The 19,701-nt window shown below is 47.4% G+C and overlaps 1 protein-coding gene across 1 annotated transcript in view; it reads right to left on the bottom strand.

Moving 5' to 3' along the window:
- The window catches only part of LOC106601140 (unconventional myosin-X), a 55,268-nt gene that overhangs the window by 7,149 nt on the left and 28,418 nt on the right, over nt 1-19,701 (bottom strand). Inside the window, exons 4-10 of the mRNA XM_045715024.1 lie at nt 14,750-14,844; nt 10,328-10,510; nt 8,577-8,734; nt 4,583-4,706; nt 3,893-4,190; nt 759-966; nt 333-469 (exon numbers count right to left, since the gene is read on the bottom strand). Of these exons, the coding sequence (XP_045570980.1) occupies nt 333-469; nt 759-966; nt 3,893-4,190; nt 4,583-4,706; nt 8,577-8,734; nt 10,328-10,510; nt 14,750-14,816 (1,175 nt within the window). The 5' untranslated portion in view covers nt 14,817-14,844. The remainder of the gene's footprint in view (nt 1-332; nt 470-758; nt 967-3,892; nt 4,191-4,582; nt 4,707-8,576; nt 8,735-10,327; nt 10,511-14,749; nt 14,845-19,701) is intronic.

Raw genomic sequence — 19,701 nt, 5'->3', positions numbered from 1 at the left:
AAATAAATCAAATAAGAAATGTAAAAATAAAAACGACACTATCTATCAATCAAAGACTTCAGATTCCTCTGTCTGTTGTTCTACGGAACATAGCTTGGATTCTTGGCACATACATATAATAGATGAGTTCTCATTAAATTCTGCAGTAGGCCAACTTTTCTAACCTCGTAATGATGCCTGTCTGTGCCTGTCTGTGCCTGACGGTGCCTGACGGTGCCTGTCTGTGCCTGTCTGTGTCTGTCTGTGCCTGTCTGTGTCTGTCTGTGTCTGTCTGTGCCTGTCTGTGCCTGTCTGTGCCTGTCTGTGTCTGTCTGTGTCTGCGCAATATTTACTTTTCAAACCTGGTGAGGATGTCAGCGATGATGGTGCTTCCCCCTACAGCTCTCTCCCAGTGAGCGTTCTGCTCAAACAGGGAAAATGTGTTTCTGCTCTCCTTCAGACCCAGCTTCTCCAACATCCTCCTCACCACCTAGCAGAGGAGAGAGAGAGAGAGAGAGAGAGAGAGAGAGAGAGAGAGAGAGAGAGAGAGAGAGAGAGAGAGAGAGAGAGAGAGAGAGTCTTGAGGAGTACAGGCAGTTCCCAACTTGCTGGGCCTGGTAGGGAATAGGGACAACACTTTACAGTGCAAGTCTCCACAAAGGTCAACTAGAGTGGAGAGGATTGGAGAGGGTGTTCGTAGATCTTGGTAGAGACAGAGATGATAGAGAGAGACAGAGATGATAGAGAGAGACAGAGATGATAGAGAGGTCCCCCCTCACCTCGTTGGCGGTGGTGTGTGAGCTGATGTGGAGCTGACAGGAGCCTGGTCCTGGGTAGTGAACTGTACACAGCATCTCCTGTCTCCCCATCAGCACCTGGATCTCCTCCCAGGAGGGAACACATTCCCGACACCGTGTCTTCTCCAGAGCCTCCCCGATGAACGACGCATAGTTATCCATCTCAGAGTCCGGAAATTGGCTCTGGATCCTGGACCACAGGAGGGGAGAGAGGAGACACGGGAGTGAGCAGGGTGACTGTGTGTGTGTGACTAAAGGAAGCTCCACCACATTTCAAAAGGCAAACTGAAGCATATCAGTGATTCTAATATTGATAATGCGAGGCCTGTAAACCGTTATATTATTTTAACTGGATTTGCGTCATCCTTTCGGTTCAACACAAGCCATCTTTATTTTCTTTCGCGTTGGCAATACTGAGAAGTCAATGAGGCGAGGAACGACCAATGTTCTCACTTTGGCTCTCAGAGACTTAGAAGGCTCTCCTCCCTCCACCCTTCAAAGAGAATGTAAAAAGGGAAAGAAAACATGTTTGACTTTCAGCAGCGCTCTTTACAGGAAAAGGTGTTTCCGCTCACGTGAACCAGAGTGACCTGCCACTTCCTCCCAGCGGAGTGGCCAGGGAAGGTGGGGGGTGTCAACCTTCAATGGGCCCAAAATCTCCAACACACGCAAGAATGTCAGAGGTGTGAAAGATGACCTGACAGAGCCATGAGCTCACCCCGGCACAAACAGGGAAGGGTAGAAGTTGGGGAAGGAAGCAATTATACTACAGTGTCCATCCCAAAATATACAGCATAGAGAACAGAGGAGAGCTGGAGAGAGAAAGAGGGCGAACGAGTGGAGACTCAGACACTCCAGACAGCCAAATGGAGAGAGAGAGAGAGAGAGAGAGAGAGAGAGAGAGAGGAGGCCCTCTCACTCCCCCTCTGTTCCTCTGTCTCATTACGGGGCACAGGGTGGGTTTTGTCCTGCTGCTCAAACATAATTAGGAATGTTCCACTGAAGGAGGCTGTGCTGTGTGATCCCTTTCCGTCTGCCCCCCTCCCCACCCCCACCCCGCCAGCCCAACCTCCTCTCCTCCACCCACGCAGGGCTCATGACGACCTTTCTCCGACTGGGGACATTCCCTGGGGGGTTCTCAGTGCACCATGGGGGTAGAGGGGGAGGGGGGCTCAGTCTCTGGGCCCTCTGCCCAGTGTGCAGCTCCAGTTCTGTCCAGCTGTGGGGTCAGCCTCAACACTCTCTCACAGAGATCTCAGGGAAACACCGACCCTATCTCTTTATAGCAGAGCTGCTGCATAACCCGCCACCTTGCATTTAGGCTGACCCCGGAGGCTGCTAGCTAGCTAAACAGAAATATTACATTTACATAAGTATTCAGACCCTTTATCAGCACTTTGTTGAAGCACCTTTGGCAGAGATTACAGCCTCGAGTCTTCTTGGTATGACGCTACAAGCTTGGTACCTGTATTTGGGGAGTTTCTCATTCTTCTCTGCAGATCCTCTCAAGCTCTGTCAGGTAGTCTCTTCAGAGATGTTCGATTGGGTTCAAGTCCGGGCTCTGGCTGGGCCACTCAATGACATTCAGACAACTCCTGTGTTGTCGTGGCTGTGTGCTTAGGGTCGTTGTCCTGTTGGAAGGTGAACCTTCACCCCAGTCTGAGGTCCTCGAGCAGGTTTTCATCAAGGATCTCTTTGTACTTTTCTCCAATCATTTTTGCCTCGATCCTGACTAGTATCCCAGTCCCTGCCACTGAAAAACATCCCCACAGCATGATGCTGCCACCACCATGCTTCACTGTAGGGATGGTGGCAGGTTTCTTCCATAACGTGACACTTGGCATTCAGGCCAAAGAGTTCAATCTTGGTCTCATCAGACCAGAGAAACTTGTTTCTCATGATCTGTGAGTCTTTAGATGCCTTTTGGTAAACTCCAAGTGCGCTGTCATGTGCCTTTTACTGAGGAGTGGCTCCGTCTGGCCACTCTACCATAAAGGCCTAATTGGTGGAGTGCTGCAGAGATGGTTGTTCTTCTGGAAGGTTCTCCCATCTACACAGAGGAACTCTGGACCTCTGTCAGAGTGACCATCGGGTTGGCCCTTCTCCCCCGGTTGTTCAGTTTGGCCGGGCGGCCAACTTTAGGAAGAGTCCTGGTGGTTCCAAACTTCTTCCACTTAAGAACGATGGAGGCCACTGTGTTCTTGGGGACCTTCAATGTTGCTGAAATGTTTTGTACCCCAGATCTGTCCCTCGACATAATCCAGTCTTGGAGCTCAATCAAGTTGTAGAAACGTCTCAAGGATGATTAATGGAAACAGGTTGCACCTGAGCTCAATTTCGACTTTCATAGCAAAGGGTCTGAATACTTATGTAAACAAGGTATTTCTGTTTTTTGGTTTTAAATACATTTGCAAAAATGTCTAAAAACCGGTTTTCGCTTCGTCAGTATGGGGTATTGTGTGTAGATTGCTGAGGATTTTCAAGGGGTCTGAATACTTTCCGAAGGCACTGTACATACAACCCCTACCGTGAGAGACAGTGTGTTCTAGCTCTGAGTGGTGGATGCCTCAGTGTGCTATATATTGCAACTGTTCCATTAGCTTTTGCCTGATACTGAGTCGCAATGTAAACATGGGCATTATATATAGTTCTTTATGACTGGCAGTCCAACAGAGGCTTTAGGCCAAAGATTAGCACTGTTAATATAGCTTAGCATGTGGCCAATTCAGCGCTGTAAATCCACTCCTAAAACACTGGATCTGTCTGGGGTCATGCAGTAACAACGTGAGGGCATATCACACTACTATATGTAACTGGTGGTTAGCAGGCTTGGCACCTGTCTCCTCCCATGGTGGGTTCCCATGTTACTGGCACCCTTCTGGCCCACAGCCTGACCCCATTTCTCCCTCGTACCGCAGCCCTATTCCCCCCTCACCTCTCCAATCATTTCTGTGACAGGGTACAGACACACCTGTCAACACCAAAAGCTTTCTATTGTTGTTGAAACCAGCTGATGTCTTAAAGTTTTCCGCAAGCTACGACAGAGCTAGGTGGATGGGTAGAGGAAGAATTACATCTCCCGTTGAGGGCGTTGTGTTATATGTTGTGTGTGTCACCTCTTGAGGTGGAAGCGCAGGTATTTAAGCACGGCGGGGCCGGGCAGGAAGGTGCAGCTCATGCAGGTGAGGAGCTGCCAGTAGCGGAGGTGTGCGGCGGTGTGGGGCTGCGGCGTGCAGCTGGTCTGCTTCACCAGCTGGCAGTAGACCTCGTCCCGGAGCAGCCGCAGGTCCAGACAGGTCTGCAGCACGCCCTGGATCAGAGGCACCGGGTCCCGCGCAGACTCCAGCTGCTGCAAACAGTTGAAGAGCTTCACCGCTTCCTCCCGCACCGTGGCGTAGCCCTTACCGCTGTGGTCTGGGGGGGGGGCAGTACCAGACGCAAAGTATTAGGAATTAGACCAGACTAGACCAGTCAGCATGTTTGAGAATAGATGATCCTGCCTATGTGATGTCTCTTGGTGGAACAACTAAGCTTTAGTGGCCGTCTCTCATCATTCCTTATCTAAGCTGTCTCACTCACTGGCCTTGACTTGGCACGCAGGCAGGTAGGCATTACAGTTGACTAACTCAATGGTAAGTCTATATGTCAGTCTGTTACAGTGTATGATTACTGGGCATGTCAATGAGCATGTGACAGCATTACTCATATGTGAGTGGGTGTGTGTGTAACTGCTCGTGTTTTATTGTAGAGTTTACAGGCATGGCACTGAACGCAGGGACTGGGGGTAGCATGATAGTAGTACTTACAGGTGTGTTCCAGGCTGCCGTAAGGGAAGGGCAGCAGGGGGGCATACAGGGGGCTCTGGGTGTGCTTCAGGATGGGGTTGTGTTGGTAGATATTATCTACCACCTCAGGGTTAAACTTGTTCTCCTGGAGAAGAAAGACAGAGAGACAGACAGACGGTTAAAGAGAGAGAGAGTGACAAATGAGCTTCGTTGACCTTCCAGCTGACCTGGGAGCAGCCCCAAGCAGGGCTGCTATGAGAGAGAGTGTGTTGGGTAACAGGGGTGACTAGGATCAGTGGGAGTCAGGCCATGGAGCAGGAGGACAGCTATGACCGCTTTTTAAACACCTGGGGTCCCAACAAAACACACCGCCATCATTGACACTATTTACAGTTGAAGTCGGAAGTTTACATACACTTAGGTTGGAGTCATTAAAACTCGTTTTTCAACAACTCCACAAATTTCTTGTTAACAAACTATAGTTTTGCCAAGTCGGTTAGGACATCTACTTTGTGCATGACACAAGTAATTTTTCCAACAATTGTTTACATACAGATTATTTCATTTATAATTCACTGTATCACAATTCCATTGGGTCAGAAGTTTACATACACTAAGTTGACTGTGCCTTTAAACAGCTTGGAAAATTCCAGAAAATGATGTCATGACTTTAGAAGCTTCTGATATGCTAATTGACATCATTTGAGTCAATTGGAGGTGTACCTGTGGATGTATTTCAAGGCCTACCTTCAAACTCAGTGCCTCTTTGCTTGACATTATGGGAAAATCAAAAGAAATCAGCCAAGACCTCAGACATTTTTTTTGCAGACCTCCACAAGTCTGGTTCATCCTTGGGAGAAATTTCCAAACGCCTGAAGGTACCACGTTCATCTGTCCAAACAATAGTACGCAAGTATAAACACCATGGGACCACGCAGCCGTCATACCGCTCAGGATAGAGACGCGTTCTGTCTCCTAGACATGAACGTACTTTGGTGCGAAAAGTGCAAATCAATCCCAGAACAACAGCAAAGGACCTTGTGAAGATGCTGGAGGAAACAGGTACAGAAGTATCTATATCCACAGTAAAACGAGTCCTATATCGACATAACCTGAAAGGCCACTCAGCAAGGAAGAAGCCACTGCTCCAAAACCGCCATAAAAAGGCCAGACTACGGTTTGCAACTGCACATGGGAACAAAGATTGTACTTTTTGGAGAAATGTCCTCTGGTCTGATGAAACAAAAATATAACTGTTTGGCCATAATGACCATCGTTACGTTTGGAGGAAAAAGGGGGAGGCTTGCAAGCCGAAGAACACCATCCCAACAGTGAAGCACGGGGCTGGCAGCATCATGTTGTGGGGGTCCTTTGCTGCAGGAGGGACTGGTGCACTTCACAAAATAGATGGCATCATGAGGAGGAAAATTATGTGGATATATTGAAGCAACATCTCAAGACATCAGTCAGGAAGTTAAAGCTTGGTCGCAAATGGGTCTTTCAAATGGACAATGACCCCAAGCATCCAAAGTTGTGGCAAAATGGCTTAAGGACAACATAGTCAAGGTATTGGAGTGGCCATCACAAAGCCCTGACCTCAATCCCATAGAAAATTTGTGGGCAGAACTATACCAGCTCTGTCAGGAGGAATGGGCCAAAAATCACCCAATTTATTGTGGGAAGCTTGTGGAAGGCTACCCGAAACGTTTGACCCAAGTTAAACAATTTAATGGCAATGTTACCAAATACTAATTGAGTGTATGTAAACTTTTGTCCCACTGGGAATGTGATGAAAGTAATAAAAGCTGAAATAAATCATACTCTTTACTATTATTCTGACATTTCACATTCTTAAAATAAAGTGGTGATCCTAACTGACCTAAAACAGGGAATTTGTACTTGGATTAAATGTCAGGAATTGTGAAAAACTGAGTTTAAATGTATTTGGCTAAGGTGTATGTAAACTTCCGACTTCAACTGTACATGTCTATGTGGTATCTCGCTAAGGATGCTACTCTCATTGACAGAAACACATTTTACATGACATTTGAGTCATTTAGCAGACGCTCTAATCCAGAGTGATTTACAGGAGCAATTAGGGTTAAGTGCTTTGCTCAAGGGCACAGACAGACTTTTCACCGAGTCAGCTCGAGGATTCAAACCAGCGACCTTTTGACCAGCGACTGGCCCAACCTCTTAACCGCTAGGCTTCTTGCCGCCCTACGCAGACGGTATCCACTGCTGCAATCCCTGCCTGCACCTGTTGACCATTAGTAATGTTGCCACTGCTCTCCCTCCTTCCCCCAATTCACCCTCCTTTGTGGGGCAAAGTTGACACATTCCTCTGAAATGTTTTGGTCTATCTGAACTGGGACCATGTGGAACACTGGCAGACTGTCTATTGGACAGACACATACAGCCTACATAGTGCCTACCAGTGCCTGTAGAGTGCTCAACACTGGGAAACACATTGCAGTCTATGTAGAGGTCGCAAGAGGACAACGGGATTCATTTATAATCTACAGGATTCCGACAGAACATCCATCCTCATTATGTCCTAAAAATGGACATGTTCCCTTGTCCTTCTCACTCTCTCCCCCCCTCGCTACCTCTCCCTTGCCCTCTGTCCCTCTTTCACACGCGACACAGACTGGCGGTCCAAGGCTGAAACGGTCATCTCTCTTCACCTCCATGTCTGGTGGGACACACATCTACACTAAGAGATATGCACTTCTCTCACACAAAGAACTCCTCTATTCATTCTCTCCCTCTCCCTCTCCCTCTCCCTCTCCCTATCCCGTAGTGTCAATTGTGTTCAGTAGTGTTCTCCAGCCTTCAGTGGGATTCGGCTAGGCTTTGTGTTAAGTGTGAGAAAGAGTGTTGGAAGGAGTGGAGGAGGATTGGAAAGGGGGAGGAAGAGAAGACAGGGGCAACTCTTTAAAAAGCGGGCCCCTCTCTTCCTCCTTCCGTGACCCGGCCTCCCGTTGGCTGAGCAGGGGCCCGGCAGGGCAGATGGAGGGAGACAGATTAAAAACTCTAGACCAGATCACAGACTCTCGCTGGGAGATTAGGGACCCTCGCAGTGAGATTAGGGACCCTAGAGGCCAAATTGGGGAGTGCTTATCTGTGCCTCGTCACCCATCCGTCTGCTGTATGAGATTCCAGCATGTTCTGCTCGCTAGCAACCACTTCTCTACAAATCAGGCATGCACACACACACACACACATAGGGCTACTTTAAACACCTTCTCACGTGATAAGAGGCCAGGCGGAAGTCAAGTGATCGAAGGCACATTTACAAGAATACACACACAACAACACACAAACTCAGAATAGCAAACAAGCATAGACTTAACACCACTTGGTGAATTCCAAAGTGATGGCAGAGCGTGGTCTGGATTTTTCTCTTAGACTTTGTCTTAGTGATGAATGAAATCATACTTTAAAAATGGAAGAACTTGCTGTGCCTCATTCAACTGTTAAGTGAGGCATGTTTCTGTGGGCACACACACGTACACACCCCAGGACCGGGTCCAAACATGACGCTTTGCCTTGCACACCCTCTTCATCCACCCTTTTGCCTCTAAAAATGACACGTTCCTTAAAATAGCGCAGAACATTCCAGTGGAACTTTTACGGGGTGCCTCCTCTCCCCTCACAGCTTGGTGGAATAAGATCATTCCCTGAAGGCAGCAGCAACGACAGTTGGAGGACACTTTGGACTCGCAGCCCGGTGTGGTCGCGCGGTTGCCGCGGTGACAGAGCGGAGGTATAATGTCCGTTGTGTTGCTGCGGTCCGTGTTTGGTGACCCTTGTCATCGGCAGCTTGGCAGTGGTCTGGTCTGGGGCGGGCAGCGAGATGCTGTGAAGCAGTGTGTGTGTGTGTGTATGTGTGTGTGTATGTGTGTGTGTGTGTGTGTATGTGTGTGTGTGTGTGTGTGTGTGTGTGTGTGTGTGTGTGTGTGTGTGTGTGTGTGTGTGTGTGTGTGTGTGTGTGTGTGTGTGCGTGTCTCACCTCGATGTCTCGGATCAGGAGCTGAGTGGGCGTCTCCACGGGGGCTTTTGTGTCGATGACCTTCTGGACAGCGCAGGCCCAGTGCACAGCCTCGTTGAAGTGCTTGGTGTACAGCCTGTAGCAGTGCTTACGCCCATACACTGTGATGCTCCAGTACCCTGAAACACACACACACACACAGGGAAGTCAGTCATCAGTGTATCGTGCACTGAAAGCATGAGTAATCATGAAAAAACTGAAACTGAACTTTCAAAGAACAATATAGCTATAGAGAGCAGAATCCAAGGCCTATACTTATATAATAACTGTGGTTTCAGAAAATAAGGAAGTCTGCTCCACTCTCCCTCTCATGTGGTCTGAACATGGGACACTCCACATATCTGGTGTGACTCCTGCTTCCTCCCTTCCTCTCTGGGTTTCACGGAGGTCAGCGGTCATCCCGAGAGGGGCTCCCAACTTTATTATCCACTAAGCCCAACCGAAACACAACGACTACAACCAAGTCAGGACAGAGGTGTGTCCTCTCCTGGCACAACACCTGGCCTAACCTCCTGTAAGAACTGAGAAAGTGCTACAGGCAGTGTGGACCCCCGGGCCAATCATACCCTGAGTTTGATACCATGTGAGCTCCTGCTAGCTACGTGACTTGGCATACTGATTTTTCTTTGTTTAGATTGGTCAAGTTCAAAAGCCAAGTGAGGCTAAAGTGTGTGTGTGTGTGTGTGTGTGTGTGTGTGTGTGTGTGTGTGTGTGTGTGTGTGTGTGTGTGTGTGTGTGTGTGTGTGTGTGTGTGTGTGTGTGTGTGTGTGTGTGTGTGTGGGTGTGTGTGTGACCCCATTCACAGCTATTTCACAAGTGAGAGATAGAGGTGGAAGGAGATTCTGGGCCTAAAAGGGGACTAGTATTGTATTGTATGGTAAGGAGATAAGGAGGAAGCCGTTAGCTCCATACCACTCTGCTGGGACAGACTTACTCAGAGGCTCGTAGAGGAACACAGACAGAACACACAGCCACCAGTGAGCTGTACTTAGACTAAGGGCAGGACAAAACAGACGAAAAAGCAAAACAGAGCACACACTTCTCTGCAGGAAAGTCCCAGAGCAGATTTAGGGGAATGTTTGGGTTAGGTTTTTTTTCTCCTGGAGGTTTTAAGTGGTTGTCTAAAGTCAGCAGGCGAAGGTACAATCCCCTCCATACAGACACAGAGGTGTGTGGTGTGTGTGTGTGTGTGTGTGTGTGTGTGTGTGTGTGTGTGTGTGTGTGTGTGTGTGTGTGTGTGTGTGTGTGTGTGTGTGTGTGTGTGTGTGTGTGTGTCGTGGGTGAGTAATAGCATTTCACCTGTATTTCCTTTCCGATTCCTGTCATTCAGGGTGTTAAATGGTAAAGGGCCATTCTGGTGCTGATGACTCAGAAGGTTCCAGAAAAACCCAAGTTGTGGAGAGAAAAGTGGACTGGGTTTTCCAGACTTCCTCTGGGTGTACTGGGCTCACAGGAACTGAGAGGAGACCGTAAATCCTCACATTACGACCGCTTTGCGATCTTTACCAATATTTGATCATTGAACCGCATAAGGATAGGGGACCAATATGGAACTTATTATGTGGGGCTTAGTTATCCAAACAGGGAAGTTTGGATGGCATGGAGTTGGTGTTTATGAATCAGAGAGAGAGAGAGAGAGAGAGAAGAGAGAGAGTCTATACACGCTAGTGCATGCTCAAGTGTCAGTGTGTGTGTGCGTGAGTGGCACTCACCTGTCTCCTTGAAGGTCTGTTTGTCTGGCCAGATGACAGAACAGAGGTTGGTGAGTACCAGCGTTCCCAGTCTGCGGGCTCCTCTCTCTGAGCTGCTGTAGTAGTCTAAGGAGTCCTGGCTCAGTACAAACCAGTAGCACCGCTGCTTGATCCAGCTTCCACACACCTCCCGGAACAGCCAGCCTACACACACACACACACACACACACACACACACACACACACACACACACACACACACACACACACACACACACACACACACACAATGAATGTGTGAGAAAGATGTTATCAAAAAGGTAGCCAAAAAAAGATCTGTACATGATAGAGTGTGTGTGTATGTGTGTGTTTGCACACGTGCGTGTGTGTGCGCAACTGTGTGTGTGTGTCTGTGTGTGTGTGTCTTATTTGGTTGAATTGAAGGGTTAATTGGTTTGGGCTGAACATAATCACTAAGAGGTTGAACCCATCGGACATAAAATATGTCTATAACATGCAGAACAGGTTAAAAATAACGTCAGCTAATGTATAGTCAGACATTAAGGCCTGTGTGCCTGCCACCAGGATAATTACAGCTGTAAAAAACACAGAAAGAAGAAAGCGGGAGGTTGAAGAACAGTCGCTGGTGGTGGAGTAGCAGGAAGAGAACTGGTGGACTGATCTTTCATTAACGCCCAGAGAAGGAGGGAGGGAGGGAGAGAGAGAGAGAGAGAGAGAGAGAGAGAGAGAGAGAGAGAGAGAGAGAGAGAGAGAGAGAGAGAGAGAGAGAGAGAGAGAGAGAGAAAGAAAGAAAGGCTGATACATTCTCCTGGCTCCCTTCACCATTCCACCCCTGTCACATAACCATGGCCCTCAGAACTGGGTGGTGTTCAGTAGACATAAAACGAGACAAAACGGTTTGAAACTGACCTGAATTTGTCTGCAGTGTCCAGCTTTACATGAAGGGGATGTACACTACATGGCCAAAAGTATGTGGACACCTGCTCGTCGAACATCTCATTCCAAAATCATGGGCATTAATATGGAGTTGGTACCCCCTTTGCTGCTTTAACAGCCTCCACTCTTCTGGGAAGGCTTTCCACAAGATGTTGGAACATTGCTATGGGGACTTGCTTCCATTCAGCCACAAAAGCATTAGTGAGGTCAGGTACTGATGTTGGGCAATTAGGCCTGGCTCGCAGTCGGCGTTCCAATTCATCCCAAAGGTCAGGGCTCTGTACCACTTCGTGGCTGAGCTGTTGTTGCTCCTAGACGTTTCTACTTCACAATAACAGCACTTACAGTTGACCGGTAGCAGGACAGAAATTTGATGAACTGACTTGTTGAAAAAGTGGCATCCTATGACGGTGCCACGTTGAAAGTCACTGAGCTCTTCAGTGAGGCCATTCTACTGCCAATGTTTGTCTATGGAGATTGCATGGCTGTGTGCTCGATTTGATACACCTGTCAGCAACAGGTGTGGGTGAAATAGCCGAATCCACTAATTTGAAGGGGTGTCCACATACTTTTGTATATATAGTGTACTACCCGTGTCCAGAAGGGAAAGTGGCTGTAGTGTTACCAAACACCAGGCATGCAGCACCCCACAGAGTGTGTCCCAAATGGCACACTGTTCCCTGTGTAGTACACTACATTTGACCAGGGGACCATAGGGCTCCGGTAAAAAGTAGTGCACTATATAGAGAATAGGGTGGCATTTGGGACACGACCTATGTGTGCAAACTGTTCCTTCTAAATATTTAATCTCACAGAGCTGAGGGTAAATAAACCGGGTTTGGCCAAGCTCTGGCCAGGGGCTGCCCGGAGAGAGAGAGGAAGAGGGAGCAAGGGATGGATGGGGTGGCGGTGAGAGGGAGGGGTAAAACGAGAGAGAGCAGTCAGAGTTCACAGTGAGGGCTGATGGATAGGCTGGCAGAGGGCCCTAGCTGGTCACCTGGCCCAAAGCTGGAGCAGGGTGCTATGGTGAGGGCTGGGGCAGGGTTATGTGGCTGTGCCATCCGTTGAGTGTGTGTGTGTGTGTGTGTATGTGTATGTGTATGTGTATGTGTGTGTGTGTGTGTGTGTGTGTGTGTGTGTGTGTGTGTGTGTGTGTGTGTGTGTGTGTGTGTGTGTGTGTGTGTGTGTGTTTATGGGAACAGCAGTGCCATGTTCATTGGGCTAACTTCTTAGAACAGCTCTGACGCCGAGCCAGCGTCACAGCTTCCTCTGTGGTTAGCAAGCTGCATGCCACCTGTCAGCTCTCCCTCGCTTTCCCTACAGCTCTTTTCTCTTCGCTCAGTCTCTCCCTCTTTCATCTCTCCCCCCACACCAACTCCCCTTCTTCCTGCGGTAAAGTGGTTTTCCCTACATGCAGAGCCCCCATTGCTACCATCCCCCATGTTACAACCCATAGACCTGGAGGGGGGCAGTCGAAGTGGGAGTCTACACACATCTCATTCTGTTTCCCTTTCCAAGTGGCAGCCTGGAACACACTATAAACCCACCCAATATAGTCCTGAGCTACTTAACACCACATCAACAGGAGCATAAAAACCAACATGAAATGGATAAATAAAAAACGATGAGGTAAGACAGGACGGGATTGGGTGGGGTTGATGATTGGGTAGGGGGTAGAGGGATGGAGGGGTGTGGGTGGACTGGTTAGCGGAGAGCTGGGAGGCATGTCCTCTGTCAGTCACACAGGATGTCCTGCAGCTGCCCTTTTTGAAACAGTGAGATAGAGAGACGGCCTACTTTGGAGGGAAAGAGGAAGGAGAGAGAGAGAAAGAAAGAGAGAGCGGAAGAGAGCGGAAGAGAGGGAGTGAGAAAAGTAGAGAAAGAGAAGGAAAGGCAATGAGTGAGAGAGAGAGAGAGAGAGACATTGAGAGAGAAAGGGTGAAACAAGAGTCCTGGTCAGGACCCCCTGCCTGCCTACCCCCCCCCCCACGGTCCTCCATCTGGATCCCATCTCCCTGGCCTGCTAATGCGTCCCCTGGGGGGCCACAGCTCGCCCTTAATTTGTTTCATTTGTGACCCCAGACCCCTAACGCTGGCCCTGCCCCCTGAAACACAGACTGAGCAAACACTGGAGTCTGCCTCTGGTTCTGTTCTGTCCTTCTATCTCTGTGTGCACTTACTGTTTGTTCTGGAGATTTGGGGGAGATTAAAAAGCATCTGATAACAAACAGTCATCCATAAGGGCACAGAGCTTTAATGAGCTTCAACACTAGGATTATGGGCTGAACAGAATTAGACAGAGATCCAAACAGAAAGGGAAACAATTGCAATTGAGTAGACTGAATCACTTTCCAAATTACTGGAGTACTGGCCACGCTAACTGATATGTAGCTAAAATTGTTCAGTTTTACTGTGCATTAACAAACAGAGGAATGTAATCTATGTAATGTATCTACTGCGTTCTATCTAGGAGTTTCCCACTCCCTCGCTACGGCAATCTCTCTCTCTATACCTTTTCCTCTCTGTCTGTCTCTCTCTGTCTAAGGCACGGTTGATGGCCTATTTTAGACAGCGAGGCGACACTTGGCCCCAGTTGCCTGAGGATGTCCCATTGTAAACCACACCAAACCACACCAAACAGCTAGGGACACCCTAGCTCCAGGACATTTGAAAATATATCCCTGCACACAACAAGGGCATGAACAGAGCAAGGCCTTCACATGTCCTGGAGTGTCAGTGGTGCTGGAGATGGTGGTGGATGGTGGGGAAGACGGCCCGACTGAAGAGAAGAAATGCCAAGCCGCACAGCCACCCCAGGGGCCCAGGGGAAGTATTCGTCCTCCGATTGGGAAGGAATGCACCCCCCCTATCCCCATCCCCTGCCCCTCTGCCCGGTCTCAGACATCGGAACAGAGGGAGGAGGGGTACAGCCAGCCAGTCGGCCAGGGGTGCTGCATGGTAACTGCTGTCAGAATTAGCCGATCGGGCTGCCGCCATCCCAAAGAGGACGTAACTTATCCAGGCGCTGGCATTTTACTGCAACCGTTTCGGTAGCAGGAAAAGCACACATGAATAGCCTGTGAGATCACTCCTCGAAAAGCGTCAGGCGCGCAAGGCTCTTAATGCCGCTGATGGTCATCATTACATGATTACTGGGGGCAGGGTGTTGTGTGTGTGTGTGTGTGTGTGTGTGTGTGTGTGTGTGTGTGTGTGTGTGTGTGTGTGAGGGCTTAGCTGTGGACCGTGAAGTGTACAGTACAGTAGTACAGTATGGTCTACTTATTCAGTGATAACACCGCAAACATGCACAGAGCTCAAGCTCGGCTAACGCTCTCGGATGAGTGAACGTCATCATCCCACAGACTGTTATTACTGTACATGCAAATCACTGGGACTGGAACACATCAGCTACACAAAGAGAAAGGAGAGAGAGAGAATAGAGGGATGGTGTAGAAGTGTGTCAGGCAGGCAGGCAGGCAGGCTCACCTTTGACCAGCAGCTCGGGGTCTTCTTCCAGGCCCATCTTGCTCTTCTCTATGATCAGACTCTTCATCTCATCAGGAACCTCTGACAGACTGTGTCTGGGTGAGACAGAGAGAGAGAGGCGGTAAATAACAGCATCATACACTCCCACAGTCAAGGCACCCCCCCATACCCTATTGGCTCTGTGTCGAGGGGAGGAGGGTAACCCCACACAACGTCTGCCAACCCTAAGCCTCTCTGACACCCTAAGTGAGAGAGGAGAGGGGGACAAGTTGAAGTGCTGTGAATATCGTTCCCTCCTTCCCTCCTCCCCAGCTGCATGCATACCACGCCACCGTGGACAGCTCATCTCTCTTTAATTGGTTTGGCTGGCGGGCACAGCGGAGTGGAGAGAAGCGGAGGACTGAAAATAAACGTGACAGAGCGATACCGGACTGACTCAAAGCCAGCCAGCCAGGCAGTCCCAGGCCAGAGAGAGAGAGAGAGAGTTCAAAAGGTTACACTGTTGTCAGCTAATCGAAACCCATAACAAACATCAAAAACATCTGGGAATTATGGGAAACTGTTGTGAAATGCTCTCTCTCCTCTCTCTCTCTCTCTTTCTCAACGGCCACTGTCAAAGAAGCACTGTAAAAAGAAAAGCCACCACATGCAGTCATGGTGGTGGCGAGGACTTTGGACTGAAAGTGACATTTGTTTCAGACATTTGGCCAGGCAATGTTTTGGACAACTGAGAGCTCAGGTTGTTATCTCTGGCCAAGGCCCATTTCCAGCCCATTAAATTGTTTATAAGGTTTATCTATGCTCATTTATTTATCTAATTACTAGTTTATTTTCTCTATTTCCTGCGTCAAACTAGCGTGTGAGGTATGACGGGACAAACCCTCCTTCCTTCCCCTGAAAACACCAGGCAGGAAATGAGTTTTGGCAGGCGGCCCTCCATCCCTCCACCATGTACAGTCAGATGATTGTGGAAGGTTATTCCTTATGGAAGTCAGACCTAATCAATGTGTCTGAACATACCCTATCCTGCTCAACTTAGCTTACAGGACTGTGCTGACTGTTCATCTACAATACATGACACCTGCTCAAAGTATCTCACTATCCCAATATCCACTAGTTGACCCTTGTGTCAATACGTTTGCCTGTTTTAGACTGTACAGTAGTTGGAAAATGTGTGTGTGTATCAGTCTCCAATTTAGGCTGATGCTCAGACACACAGGGAAACACTATAACGGCCGTCGAAGGGAGTAGACCAAGGCGCAGCGGGTTGAGTGCTCATTTTAAACTTTTATTGAACACGTAAACAAAACAAAAAAATGAACGACAGCTTAACAGTTCCGTCAGGTACAAAACACTAGACTGAAAACAACCACCCACAAACACAAGCTGAAAAACCTCTACTAAATAGGACCTCCAATCAGAGGCAACAAGAAACAGCTGCCTCCAATTGAAGGTCAAACAAAAACCCTAAACATAGAAATAGAAAAACTAGACACAGACATAGAAATATACTAACATAGAACATATACCAAAACCCCCGAAACACATAAAACAAACACCCCCTGCCACGCCCTGACCAAACTACAATAACAAACAACCTCTTTTACTGGTCAGGACGTGACAATAACACATTGGACCTTACAGAGTGTATGACTGATTCAGCCGGGGAAACATCAGAGAGACACCAGAGGGTGAGAAAAAGAGGGTCAGAGCCCTGTCATACTACACCCAGTCTACCTCTGCAGCGAAGCCCAACAGGGACGGCAGCATTCAAACAGTAACGTCATCTGGGACCTTTCCAGTGTATCGTCGCATATCCCTCTTCTCTTAAATACAGAAAAATACATCCAAGAATCTGAGGACGGCTCTTTTGGAGTCCACGAATAACTCTTGCTGCAGAAAATGATGCATACAGACCTATATACAGTCATTTAAATGGAGAACTCAATGCACTGATGGGGATTTGGATCTATAGAAAACTCCAACGCAGCCAGCTAGGGGATAGCGTGTTGGTATGTGGAGGACTTGATATCAAAGCCTAGGATGATTTTGTGCTGTTGTCTGAACGGGGGCACACGTACAAACTCTGGAGAGCACCAGTATAAACCAGCCCTGGATTGGTACCGCTATAGTTTGGGCCTTGCTCAAGGGTACAAAATCAATGTTAGCTATGTTCCTCGCAGAACTTAAACCAGAAATCTTCTAGCTGTGAAATGGGTTAAGTTCCTACCTAAAGCTATAGGCTATATGTATGCACCAGGGTTTTCCCATTTTAGTTTACCAGCCATTTGAGAAATTTACCAGACACATATGCATTGGGTGTGTAAACCCACTAGGGGCGTCCACCCATTGTGCTCAAAAAGACATCACATTTAGATTATGGTAATTCCTCTTAACAAAACATGTAACTCCTGTAATGAAGTAGCCAATAAAACGTCATTTTCAAACATTTGCCAAAATGCAATTTGCGGGAAAAAGGGAACACACCATTCTAAATAGCGCATCTGACACAAGCGGTATATGACAGAGATTCAAAGAGCGTGAATTTAAAGACACAACAACTAAGATGAGTTGCTAATACTGTATGACTAGGATGGTGCGTTTGACTTCTGGACAACGAAAGAAAGTTGATATGAAAACCAATAGAACAGGAGAGAAACGGCAGCGAGCGTGGCAAAAGGCCTAGCTGATTGAATAGCGGCTGTCAGTGAAAAGCATCTAAAATACTGTATGTGTGAACATAATGTATATTGAGTTTTATTTAAAATGTTGAGACAAGAACAAGGGGAGGGGTGTGTGGCGAAGATAGCCTATAGGCCGTCTCTCTCCAAAATGCATGCTCTCAACTCTCCAGAAATCTTGCGCATGCATTATTTCTTGTGAACTGTATGCCCTAAGAATGTTTATTGTTATCAATTCCCCATTACATACAGTTGAAGTCAGAAGCTTTAACTTCCTGACTGATGTCTTGAGATGTTGCTTTAATATAGCCACATCATTTCCCTTCCTCATGATGCCATCTATTTGGTGAAGTGCACCAGTCCCTCCTGCAGCTAACACCCCCACAACATGATGCTGCCATCCCCGTGCTTCACCGTTGGGATGGTGTTTTTCGGCTTGCAAGCCTCCCCCTTTTTCCTCCAAACATAACGATGGTCATTATGGCCAAACAGTAATATTTTTGTTTCATCAGACCAGAGGACATTTCTCCAAAAAGTACAATCTCCATGTGCAGCTGCAAACCGTAGTCTTTATGGCGGTTTTGGAGCAGTGGCTTCTTCCTTGCTGAGCGGTCTTTCAGCTTATGTCGATATAGGACTCGTTTTACTGTGGATATAGATACTTTTGTACCTGTTTCCTCAAGCATCACAAGGTCCTTTGCTGTTGTTCTGGGATTGATTTGCACTTTTCGCACCAAAGTACGTTCATCTCTAGGAGACAGAACGCGTCTCCTTCCTGAGCGGTATGACGGCTGCGTGGTCCCATGGTGTTCATACTTGCGTACTATTGTTTGTACAGATGAACGTGGTACCTTCAGGTGTTTGGAAATTGCTCCCAAGGATGAACCAGACTTGTGAACGTCTACAATTTGTTTTCTGAGGTCTTGGCTGATTTCTTTTGATTTTCCCATGATGTCAAGCAAAGAGGCACTGAGTTTGAAGGTAGGCCTTGAAATACATCCACAGGTACAACTCCAATTGACTCAAATGATGTCAATTAGCCTATCAGAAGCTTCTAAAGCCATGACATCATCTGTATTACTAATTAGGCCTATAATAATTTACCGTTCTCATTCTCGGTGTGTAAATGTTGTTGAGAAACAAGTTTTGGTTTTATTTCAGAACCATCATTTACGAGTTGTCCCTTTTTTCATTGTCTTTTGTTTGGAGCGCTCCATGTGAGCGATGAGCACGGTTTTTGTTAATGTTGAGGGAGCTCGCATGTCTGAGCAAGCAGAGAATTAGCCTACCTGGCCTGCTGCGAGCAAGTGCCCATTTGGGGATGTATGATTTCTGCTTGTCTTAGTCATCACCTTCACCACTAATAAGCTCATCTTCTCAGTAATCTTTTCTTCATCTCACACTGTAAGTCAACGAAGTCTGTTGTTTTAACATCCATTGCAAATGACAGCCTAATAGTTCCTCACAAAAATCCCCCCTCGATAATCACCAAGCCTCGGTGTGAAAGAGCAAAATATAATAATCTGATGATCCCATATATCCAGTGGAAACGTCATAAAATACTTATCCTTTCCCTTGCGCAAAAACATCTGTCTGTCCCGAGCTCACTGGTGCCTAAACTCTGAGAATAGGCTAGTTGATACAATATTGCAAGTTAGGGCCTGATCCAGTTGATTGATTTGATACAATGTTGCACTTCACAAGCGACAGCTCAAGTCAAGACAGATAGAAAGGGAGGCAGACAGGCTGAGTAGAGAATTTTCATCAGTATATTTTCTACTGTTTTTATGTATTTTTACTTTGTTGACAATGGAAGTTATAGGTCAACAGCCTCATTGGCCATTTCGGAGTTCCATGCACTCATTTAGGCTATTTAGCCGCCAATGATCAGTGTCATATGGCAGAGGCTGGTCCTCTCGCATTAGTTGAATTTTACATTTGAATTAAGATTTTTATCATTATCCACGTGGCAACGATTTTGAGAACCAAAAACATTCTTATTGAAATGAAACTGTTCCATCAAAATGCACATATGAAAATCAGAACTGACCAGCAGATTGGTAGAAATGGTAGGCTAAATTGTAGGCTTATACTTCCTCAAACTTTAAACCTATAAAGTTTTTATAAAATAATTGCCTCCACCTTTCTATGGTCAGATTTTCAAGCAAGGTAAGACATGCCTCATAATATGAAGTAAAACACTCAGGTTTCAAACAATTAAATATCTTTTCAAAATGCAAACTGCCTCCAGCTCACATTGTAAAGTGGTGG

Source organism: Salmo salar, chromosome ssa03 (genome assembly GCF_905237065.1).
Source record: "Salmo salar chromosome ssa03, Ssal_v3.1, whole genome shotgun sequence".
Taxonomy (NCBI): Eukaryota; Metazoa; Chordata; class Actinopteri; order Salmoniformes; family Salmonidae; genus Salmo; species Salmo salar.
Note: the sequence above shows the minus strand (reverse complement) of the source record. Positions and strands in the feature narration are given on the sequence as shown.